This window comes from Rosa chinensis, chromosome 7 (assembly GCF_002994745.2).
Source record: "Rosa chinensis cultivar Old Blush chromosome 7, RchiOBHm-V2, whole genome shotgun sequence".
In the NCBI taxonomy this organism is placed as follows: domain Eukaryota; kingdom Viridiplantae; phylum Streptophyta; class Magnoliopsida; order Rosales; family Rosaceae; genus Rosa; species Rosa chinensis.
Genome location: NC_037094.1, coordinates 9514895 through 9525486, shown reverse-complemented (window position 1 = coordinate 9525486; position 10592 = coordinate 9514895). Strand labels below are relative to the sequence as shown.

Here is a 10592-nt window from a genome sequence, read left to right as displayed (position 1 = left end):
GATTCGAGTGTTTCTGGTAGGGTTGGCCATCTTGGGGTGAAAGATCAAGCCGAGGGGTAGATTGGGCTTGGGGTTTTAGGAGAAGAGGAGGAGGTGGGGTCAAATTGTGAAGAACAATTTGAAGACGCAAGTGAGTTCTCACTTCTCAGACCCAATCCAAGTCTTCTATTGGCAAAAGAGAGCAGGTTGGTTTAAGTGAGAAGAAGAAGAATGGGAGTTGCAGAGGGTTGTGAAGAAGAAGAAGAAGAAGAAGAGAGAGAGCCATCTCTCTGGTCATGCTTCCTTTTTTTTTTTTCTTTTTTTTTCAATTAGTTAGTAGTGAAAGACTATTTTATCCTTGAAAAAATGTGACACGTGTTTGCCATGTCATTAATTTGACGGAGCCGTTACGAAAATTGAACGGAGTTATCACGTCGATATCAAAATAAGACTTTAGGTATCACAGTAATCACATTGGTATGGTTGAGAGTTTGGGTATCAAATTGGCTTTGACACTAGAATTTGGGCACTGACACTGAATTTTTCTCAAAATCAAAAGATGGAGAAGGGATTGGTGGTTTCTTGTAAACCAATATGTACGTACTACGTAGAGCTTAGGATTTTGAAAACCAGAAGCTTAAGAGAGTGATGGAGCCATAGAGGAACCCAAAACCATAAGCTTTCTATCTTTCTAGGTTTTCTTCCTGCAAATTTTCAGTTTTTCAGGTTTCTCAGAGATTCAGAGAAGCAATAATAATACCATTCTATAAAAAAAGGGAAGCAATAATACTAAGACGGCTATCAAAGAGATATTGTGGTGCTAGACTACTACTGCTAAGGCCGAAGACTTGGCTTCTCTACTAGAATATAACATGCTATAATGTGCTTGGATTTTACTCACAGCCGTCAGATATAGTTTTAAGGGCAAGATGATGCCACATCAAGAAGCATCAAGAAGTCACTTTAAGTTCATTGCAGTTTTTTTTCCAGCAAATTATAATTCTAGAAGAGAAGCCAAATCCGAAACAAAGACAGCCCACAACTAATTATATGTAAAAAAAAGAAATAGAAAAGGTAAAATGACTATGATAACCCGATATCACACGGTGCAAGTTTCTGGGTTGCATTGCAGAATATTTTCACTAATACAACTAGTGCTTTGTGATGATATTAAAGCATATTGTGGAATCTGTAGTCTCATGAGTAACCACTTTGGTAAATCTATATCGTATTTTGCTATAGTAAAAGCAGATATATATATTGATACAGAATTAAAGAAATAATTTTATTACTGTGATTGCAAGGATAGGTAAGGTAGCCAAGCAATAACCCTGCTAAGCTAGTCCTCCCAAGCTCTATAGACGAAAAGAGAAGAAACATAGTAACATATATGCATGACTACATGAGGTATATTATTAGGGTTGCTTCTCCTCCTCCTGTAATGGAGGACTTTCGAGCATGAGGGTCTTTCTCTTTTTTGTTGAAGGTGAATCCATTTCAGTAGACCCGGACAATAAAAAGCTGCTCTGCATCAAATCTAACAACCGCGACTGCAGGTGCCTATTCATGTCCATGACATGGTTTGCCATTCTTGTTGCCCACGTCCGCTCCTCTAAACTTTGTTCCAATTTCATTTCCATTGACGCAGGAGTGTATTCTTTCTGCCCATATTGCACAACACTAAAATTAAAATGCATCTTGATTACTGATTTAGTGCTTATGCATATACCGCTAGATGCCTAGATTAGTGCATTACTACCGAAACATCTAGGATTTGAGAGAGACCTCCATGTCATATATATGTTGGTCAGTGGTTTGAAAATTGATCGAGGTCTGGTTCTCTTTCAGGAATTGGCATGGCGAAGCAAGAGCGATACTCATGTCTCCCCTGGATGAGTTGGCAGGCTGAGGATACTTCTCGAGTAAGGAAACACCAGACCCTCTCCGTTGGTTTGACCCAGGAAGCAGTGAGGACCGTGGGATCACTGCCAGATTAGTTACAGCCCCTGATAATAGATGAGAACAACAATCCTGATCATACAAAAACTTTGTGATTCTATAATAAACGATGTGAATTGACATAATAGGTTTACTAATTAGTAGCTTAGCCTCTCAATAGTAGTTTAAAATACACAAGCCACTTTTGGCTGATATTTTCACAGCTAATGCTGGATATTATGCAACATCCTGAATCTATCTTATATCATGTTTTGAAAGCTAAAAGTTTTTATAACGTAACTATGTCAGTAAAATGCCCAATATAAATACTCTAACCTTCTAAAAGAAACAGGATTCAAAACAAAAGACAGCAGAAGATATAGGGTAACTTTACCTTTCTGATGGTCGAATCTACGAATGATTGCCCAAGTGGTGACATCCCAGATGCAGATGGTGCAATCCTCAGATGCAGATATCAGACCCGATTGGCAGAAGGTCAATGCAGTAATAGATACACTGGATCAATTGTGAATTGTGGTCTTTTAATTAGCATATTATTTAATATATGAAAATGAGAAAAATGACAAGTCTTATTGAAGATTTAACACTGCACTATTGAAAGAAATATGCATATATATCTACACCATGCAATTACCAGAAGGTAATAGCTTTGTTAAGTAATATCTGAACAACATGATCAAATTTATGTAACTTTCAAAGTTGAGTTAGTATGAAACTGCTTGTTAATAAGATATTGTCACCAAAACCGAACGTGATATATATACGAACGGTTTATGTGGACAAAAGGATAATTTTCATGTCCAATGATTTAGAGAAACTATAAACACCATACATTACTTGTGTCCTTTTAGCACAACTGCTTGATCTTCAACAGCGAACAAAGGGTCCTCATCCACCAGTCCAATTTCGAGTTGGTTCACGAAAATTCTTCCATCTACACTACCAGAGAAAAAGAGCTGCTCTGTTGGGTTAAGAATAAGTGCAGTTATCGATATTGGATAAACTTGAGTTTGCAGAAGCTTTCCCAAGCCTAAATCCCAAACCTAGAATACCGAATAGTCAGTAACAAGATATATCAATGAGAGACACTATGATTCAAGCACAAGCTAAGATGAGTTTGGTAACCTTGCATGAGCCATCAAGTGAGCTTGATACTAGGACCAATCTTGAGCTCCCTGATGTCGTTGACAGGCCAGTTATAGAGGATTTGTGATCCATTGAATAACTTAGTAACGAGGGAAAGCTTTGGTAATCTTCCACATCTAGCAAACTTTGATCAAGCGTATCATAATTAGCAACGTTTTGCATTTTATCATCTAAAGAAAATATTGCTGCTAAAGTACTAGGCAAAGTACAAACTTTAGTTATTACCTAATCAAAGACCAAACACAGATCATGCCATCGTCTCCGCCAGAAATGAGAAGAGAACCATCATCAAAAAACAGCATGCAGTTCAAAGAATTACAATGTGCACGCCAAGTTTTGAGCAATTTTCCACTATTGACCTACATATCACATCAATTCATTAAGGGTCTAAAATTAAGAAATGTTTGAATCCTACATGCCATTAAGTCTTCTCATTTTCATGTATGTGTTTCCGAGTTCCATCTTACCTAGGCAGTTATACGGAGGAATTGAAGATTTTAAAGACTTTCTTGAGTTTATTAGAAAAAAGCAGGGGAGTTGGTAAGAATGATTAACACAGTACAAACCTCCCAAAGATAAGCATTTCCGGATGGAGCACCACCGGCAAGATATACACCATCCTTTGTGCATGCAAGTGATACAATGGCCTCCAACGGGTAGCTCCAAAGAGGCTGCTGAGGCTGGAAAATATCGAATATACAACAAACCATATATGTTAAGGAAAGAGAGACCTGAATCATAAGCATCACTGAACTGTAAGTCTGTAACATCAGAGGTCCATCAAATAGGAAGTTATAATTTATTTTGGCTGTATTGTGAAGATGAACTTAAAGTGAAGATGACTAGCCATGGGAAAATGACAAAGGATGACCGAATCTCCCGGTGTAAAGATGCATTTTATTTTTTTACGAAGACCATGACATGATTACCATTTTAAGAACCTAAAGTATGTAATGATCTCTCCCCAGAGGTGAAATCTAGGGCCAATCATCATTATGAAGCTCACGCATAACAGACATTTAATACAGATCGTAATGACTTCTTTAATTAGAACAGCCTGCTAGTAAGAAAATAAAAGTAGCCAGAAACAGTAATTGAAAACAAATTGGTTTCAATAGTGAACAGTTGTACACCAGAACTAAGCCATATAGTTCACAATTAGAAACTTGGAACTTTTGACCTCTATGTGATTCTGTATGGTATCAGGCACCAAGTACCTAAGGATCACAAGGGAATTCATGAAGAGAAGTCCATTTGCGACTATCAAAATGATAAAAAAAATGTAATGAAATTTATATTAACCGCATTCAATATAAGTTGAAGACACATATGTAGGCAATTTACCATATTTTGACTTGTGATTGATCTAAAGAAGATAAGTACGAACTCAAAACAAGTACATGCGAAAGTATCATTGGCTATGTCCTTATTAAATTCGATTCATTTCAACATGAATTGAAATCAATAGATGGCATTGATAATAGATTGAATAAAAGAACCCCTATCTCGAGTTTAATTTTGATTAATACTATTACTATATCAAGAGATTCATTACTACTGTCGCGCTACACAATTACGCCTATCAAGGTGACTAGCTAGAAGAATGATCAAAATGGATTCATATGGCCGGAAGAAAAGAAAGATCCGGTTGGTAGTAACCTTGTTTAAGGCCCACATGGAGATGGCCCCACCGCCAACAGAGCCAGGCCTGTGAATCTGAGATGCAACAATGAACTGGTTCCTCAGGCACAGAAGTGCACGAGGAGGAGAAGCACAGGAGGGTATGTGAAGGAGACGATCCCCTGTGCCTATGTCCCATACTGTTATCCCTGTTCCCATGCTCTTGTCACTGCACACAACCACTGCCTCGCCTCCATTACCGCCCATCTCTCTCTCTCTCTCTGTAAAGAGGTAAAGACTAGAGAGTGAACTGTGGAGAGTTATATACATTAGCACATTGCATGCTGGGGAGGCCAAAAATGGCTACTTTTTCTGGGCTGAGCGACACGTGGTGGGTGGAAACGTGAAAGGGACAAAGGTAGTTGGAGATTCTCGACGGTTATAGGTTATAGCATCTGGGGTTCCATTGTTAATCAATGCAGGTGGTCTACATGCAAATAAATGATCTGTTGACTCTGACCAATTGGGAGAAGACTCAATAGTCTACGTGGGTCCAAGAATCAAATTAGTTAAATTTTTTTTTAACTTTGTCAGGTCATAACCAAACGAAGCAATACACTGATCAGAATAATCAAATATTGAAAAACCGTCAGATATCATGAAAACCACTTATTTTGGCAACGAGGCATTATGAGATCACGACTTATAAGATTAGAAGGGCAACCAACCTTATCAGCTAGGCATTTACTACTTGATGTAGTCCTTTTGTTGCGAGACATGAATTTGTTTTTCTTATCAGCTACTCATATATGGTTTGATTGTTAATGAAATTTGACTGCATCTTTCAATTTACGTTCAAGAATTAAATAATAATTGTAGTTCGTTATTTAGATAAATATGGCATCGACCAAAACTGAAACGTTAATAATGATAATGTATTAGCGACATTAAATTTTAATTTGACTGACTATATATAAAACTTCTCACCTTATTTATAATCCTTTTTGAAAAAAGTAAAATTCACAAAACTCTTAGTATAAGAAACTAAGTTCTGGCAACAATATTATTACCAAGGCATTAACAATGCAACCAGAACATAGAGAGTTAATGCGTCAAAAAAAATTTATGGCACATTTATTTACTTGAAATTAAAATGAAAATTGAGGGAATGGTTTCAAGGTAAAAGTATTCATGCGTTTACTAACACACAAATAAATCAGAATGTGTGACATTCACACATCCTTGTTAGGAATTGATTCCTAAATACCCATAAATTTGATTACGAATGGGGTAGATGGATTTAGGAATCAAAGCCTCTGGAATCAAAATTGATTCCTTTCTTCTCCAATTTCAGTTGTTTTTGATTCATGATTTTTTTTTCCATTTCAAGTAAGTAAACGTGTTATTAAAGTTATAAAAATAAATGAACACTACTCTACAGGTGATTAAATTAACTTAAATAAATTCCACTAACCTGAATAATATGATTAATTAAAAGTATAGAAGGTCATTTAAAATACAGTCATAAAGTTATTATGAACTTATCTATAACTAAACACACAAACAATCAAGGATTATTTGGCATCAATTATCTTGCAACAAAATAATTCGCTCTGGTTAACTAGGAGCTGAGAATACTGAAAACCTAGAGGCTTCGTGTAGCAAGGCGGCGGCGACCTTCAGATCTCTGTTTGCTTTGGGTGACTCTGGTGTCGATCTTTAAGCTGCGAAGCTTGGATTGCAATCCAGTGGTGTGATCAGTTTCGACTTGTGATCAAAGTTGTCGGGTTTGGCACCAGAGCCGCATCTGTGGCAGTTTTGTTAGTCGTTGACATACGGTGTGTAGCGGTCAGCATGCGACGACATCGACTCGGGTTTCTGAAGCGCTTGTAGGTGCTTTGCTGGAGGTGAGGCAAGTTCAAGTTGGGGTCTCCCCTTCCCTCGTTTGCAAGTGCTTACCAGGTCAGATCCAAAGGCGGCTTTCTTTCCAGTTGTCTTGATGGGGGAACGTTGTGGACGGCCGCCGGAGCAGTGATGGGCGGAGGCTCCTCTCTGAAGGATCAGAATCGTTCGATCTGGGTATGGGAGATGAAAGGTTTAGGTAGTGGGCTTTTGGGCCTCTAAAGATCTGGGTTGCAAATGCAGTATGGTGAATTGGGCCTAGTTGGTTAAGTTCCCCTTTTCTTTATCACTTGGGTTGGGCTTGATTTTAGGCTTTTGGGAGGTGGCATGTCATGCTCTTTACCCTATACTTGTTCGGTTGATTGTTGAGTAATTTCATACGCAATACGATTACATTAACTTGGCAATTGGCATATACTTATGAAATAAGGCACTGAAATCATTTTCGTTTTTTTTTTTTATCAAGAAATTAATTTCCCAAAAATACAATTAAGCAACAAATAGAGTAATGGTTCAGAACTTCAGATCACCAAAAAAAATAAAAATAAATAATAATAATAATAATAATAATAATAATGGCAGGTACGGTAATTATTGAACAACAGAGAACCATTGGTGGAAGCGCAAAGCCGCCAGCTAATTTGCAGTTTTTCACCACTGTCAAGTCTGCTCAGAACAGAACCAGTTCAATCATAAAAGGAAGCTCAGTCAGTCAGAGTGTAAGGCTGTCAACCCATCCCTCTGACCTACCGATCCGATTCCAATTCCAAAATGGGTGGTAAGTTCACTTCTGTTTCAATTATCCGAATTCTAAATCGGGTTTCTGATGCACCCGTCTCTCCCAGGTAAAAAGGAATCTTCTTCTTCTTCTCCGAGTTTATGGCTGGCTTCCAATCCAAGCAAGCGATGGGGGGAGCTCTTCTTTCTCTTCTACACTCCTTTCTGGCTCACTCTCTGCCTCGGAATCGTCGTCCCCTACAAGCTCTACGAGGTTCCATTTTGAATTCCTCTAGTTTTTGTTTACTCTGGAAAATTTAAGCTGAGAGATTGAGAATAGAACTCATTTTATTATATAATTTATGATTATGCGGAAAATGCTTTACGATTATTATGTGTAGAGTGAAGTTTAGATGACCAAGTATTGTTTGTTGTGATTGGCAGAGGTTTACGGAATGGGAGTATTTGCTAATTGGATTGGTCTCGGCTGTTCCTTCGTTTTTGTTACCCATGTTATTCGTTGGAAAGGTAAATGCTTTTTACTGAGTTCAGTTCAAATTTCTCTGTATATTGGTGTGTGTTCCTACCCATTGTAATGGAAATTAATATTAACATCTCGATTCAAGCTAATAGTACTCAGTTGACACCCTTGCTGTGAAAGTTGGTCTGATTTCATTGATTCAGATAACAAGTTCAATCTAATTCAGCCTTTGATTCAAAACGGCATTCCCAAATGAAACCATTGTTAACTAACTCCAAATGAAAGCTCTCAGTCCCAAATTAAATAGGGGTAAATGGACGATTCCACTCCCCTATTAACTTTTAGAGGATTTTCTGGCCTCAAATTGTGTTGTCAAAATCTTTTCACCGGGGCTCACAACATTTCCTTGTCAATGTTTATAAAAGTTCATTTCTTTCTTGAAGATAAAGACATATTACAAGAGTAATCTTTACTCATAAAAGAACCGCTATATGGTAGCAGTTGGAAAGTCCAATAGCAGGGGAGAATTTTGGTTGCATTACCCAGAAGTTATTTATCTTCTCAACCATTTCTTTTATTTGTTTAATTATGCAGGCAGATAGAAGCTTGTGTTGGAAGGATCGGTATTGGGTCAAGGCAAGTGCTTTCCTGGGGTGAACTTCTTTATATGTCATAATTAGGAGAAGGCCATCAAACAGTGAAACTCTTGGTTTGTCTGTTTCTTGATAATTAGTGATCTGGTTTAACAATTGAAATTCTGTACCTTGTGTGGTCTGTAAAGTGGACCTGTAATTTACTTGGTTCTAAATTCTGCATTTTTCTGTTTCTTGGTACGTCATTTGTACTTTGCACTGCATTTACTCATCTACGATGCTCATATAGATATTAGATGGTAATCATCTTCACAGAAACAGCTTACGCTTATCAAGTTGCCAAACATGTTATAAAATGGACCTTTCTTTGGCTTAAACTGTTAGTAACCCGTGTTCTTGTTATTTGAATGTTCTTATCTCTTCACAATCTCACTCACTAGTCAATCCACTAGCACTTTATTTAATTTAATTTTCTTATTTTTACTGATGAGTTTTTGCTTGGACTGACAGAATTTAACTTTTGAAACAGGCCAGTGTGTGGACAATACTTTTTAGCTATGTTGGGAATTACTTTTGGACCCACTATTTCTTCACGGTTTTGGGAGCTTCGTATACTTTCCCGTCATGGAAAATGAACAATGTAAGAAAGAAAACATGAATCACTCTGTAATAGACTAGTTATCTTTTCTCACCTCTTTGTTTGAATGCAGGTACCACATACTACCTTCCTTCTTACACATGTTTGCTTCCTATTTTATCATGTCGGATCAAACATGACGCTTCGCAGACTACGCCATTCTATTGCTGACATGCCAAAACAAGTTCAATTGCTTTTTGAGGCTGCATGGATATTGGCTTTTGCTTATTTCATAGCATACCTGGAGACTGTAGCTATTTCCAACGTATGTGTAACATTCATCAACACTTTTTATCACTTGCCTAATTTTCAGTGGTGGTTTATCAGTTATCAATATATTAGGTTTAGGATATTCTTGTGGCTTCAGGGTTCTCTAGTCTTGCTTATGCCTCAGCATTCTATTTGATCTTGGGTTACCTATTACTGTCAAGAATCTTAATCAACTTGAAATGATACTCATGTCAGCTTCGTCAAGCTGAATTATACAGTAGTAAAGTCTCTTAGTTAACCTTAACCCTTACAATTATATCTGGAGTGAGCCGATTCTTGTTGTTTATCTAGAACTAAAGGAACAGCTCAGTAACTGTACTTATATTTTGATATATAACTTCCTAATTTCCTATAGTATAATGGAACTAGGAAATAGTTTGTACACACTGTTGCTTTGAAATGTCCAGTTTATAATAAGAATTCAACCATAAAAGCTTGTCCACAGCTATGTGAGCTGATGCTGTTACAATGACGTTTTGCTTTGAACATGTGCAGTTCCCTTATTATGAATTTGTCGACCGGGCGATTATGTACAAAGTTGGGTGCTTGTTTTATGCCATCTACTTCATTGTTAGCTTTCCCATGTTTCTTAGGTAAGAAATAGACAGCTTTTTAGACATATGCAAAGTAATACATAAGATAATTTCATGAAGACCAATTCAATGCTTTACCTCCAGTTTACTGATGTTGGTTTATCCATATACACAGGATTGACGAGAAACCTGGTGATGCATGGGACTTGCCAAGAGCCGCCATTGATGCTCTGGGTGCTGCAATGCTGGTGACGATAATACTAGATCTATGGCGCATATTTCTGGGACCTATTGTTTCGATTCCAGAAACTAAACAGTGCATTCAACCCGGACTACCATGGTTCCCTGGACATGACAACATGACTTGACAACAGCGCATCTAGGGACCTAGATCTAGTTAGTTCCCACTTCCCAGCCCAGCAGGATAATGAGCTTCCGAGTTTATACTAGTTGTTTGCCTGGCTTGGTCTGTATGATTATTGTAATTTTCACCTTCGGGACTTGAAAAGAATTGCATTAGCCTACAGTGTTAGATCCCGAGATTAATCTCTATTAAGCTCTGAAAGCTACTTTGCTTAGCTCTCTCTCAGTTTACTACAGAACCTAGTTTCCATTGTGAATGTGCAGGAAATAAAAAAGCAAGAACTTGTAATGCACCCAACAACATTATGCTCGGTCGCTCGGAAAAAAAAAAAAATCAACAATGAAATGCCAAAGCCTCAAAGAAAGGTCAGCACTGTGAAGAATGTCCCTAA

At 37.6% G+C, this 10592-nt stretch overlaps 2 protein-coding genes across 2 annotated transcripts; one reads left to right on the top strand and one right to left on the bottom strand.

Annotated features, from left to right (window-relative positions):
• Window positions 1-1394: 1394 nt before the first annotated feature.
• Window positions 1395-4971, bottom strand: LOC112177356 (protein ROOT INITIATION DEFECTIVE 3). The gene is made up of 8 exons (XM_024315651.2): window positions 4744-4971; window positions 3651-3764; window positions 3310-3443; window positions 3064-3208; window positions 2776-2981; window positions 2312-2433; window positions 1765-1985; window positions 1395-1640 (listed from the first exon to the last, which is right to left on the bottom strand). The coding sequence occupies exons 1-8, from the start codon at window positions 4969-4971 to the stop codon at window positions 1395-1397; spliced, it is 1416 nt and encodes a 471-aa protein (XP_024171419.1).
• Window positions 4972-7232: 2261 nt separating this feature from the next.
• On the top strand, window positions 7233-10415 carry LOC112175496 (cycloeucalenol cycloisomerase). The gene is made up of 8 exons (XM_024313171.2): window positions 7233-7384; window positions 7452-7597; window positions 7768-7851; window positions 8399-8440; window positions 8927-9037; window positions 9108-9299; window positions 9800-9897; window positions 10013-10415. The coding sequence occupies exons 1-8, from the start codon at window positions 7378-7380 to the stop codon at window positions 10203-10205; spliced, it is 873 nt and encodes a 290-aa protein (XP_024168939.1). The 5' UTR covers window positions 7233-7377; the 3' UTR covers window positions 10206-10415.
• The last annotated feature ends 177 nt before the right edge of the window (window positions 10416-10592 follow it).

Coding starts and splice junctions, on each gene's coding strand:
- LOC112177356 (XM_024315651.2), bottom strand. CDS start 4,971: ATGGGCGGTAATGGAGGCGAGGCAGTGGTTGTGTGCAGTGACAAGAGC. Junction 3,765..4,743: donor CCATGTGGGCCTTAAACAAG/GTTACTACCAAC, acceptor GATATTTTCCAG/CCTCAGCAGCCTCTTTGGAG. Junction 3,444..3,650: donor GAAATGCTTATCTTTGGGAG/GTTTGTACTGTG, acceptor TGTGATATGTAG/GTCAATAGTGGAAAATTGCT.
- LOC112175496 (XM_024313171.2), top strand. Junction 7,598..7,767: donor TCCCCTACAAGCTCTACGAG/GTTCCATTTTGA, acceptor TGTGATTGGCAG/AGGTTTACGGAATGGGAGTA. Junction 7,852..8,398: donor CCATGTTATTCGTTGGAAAG/GTAAATGCTTTT, acceptor TTAATTATGCAG/GCAGATAGAAGCTTGTGTTG.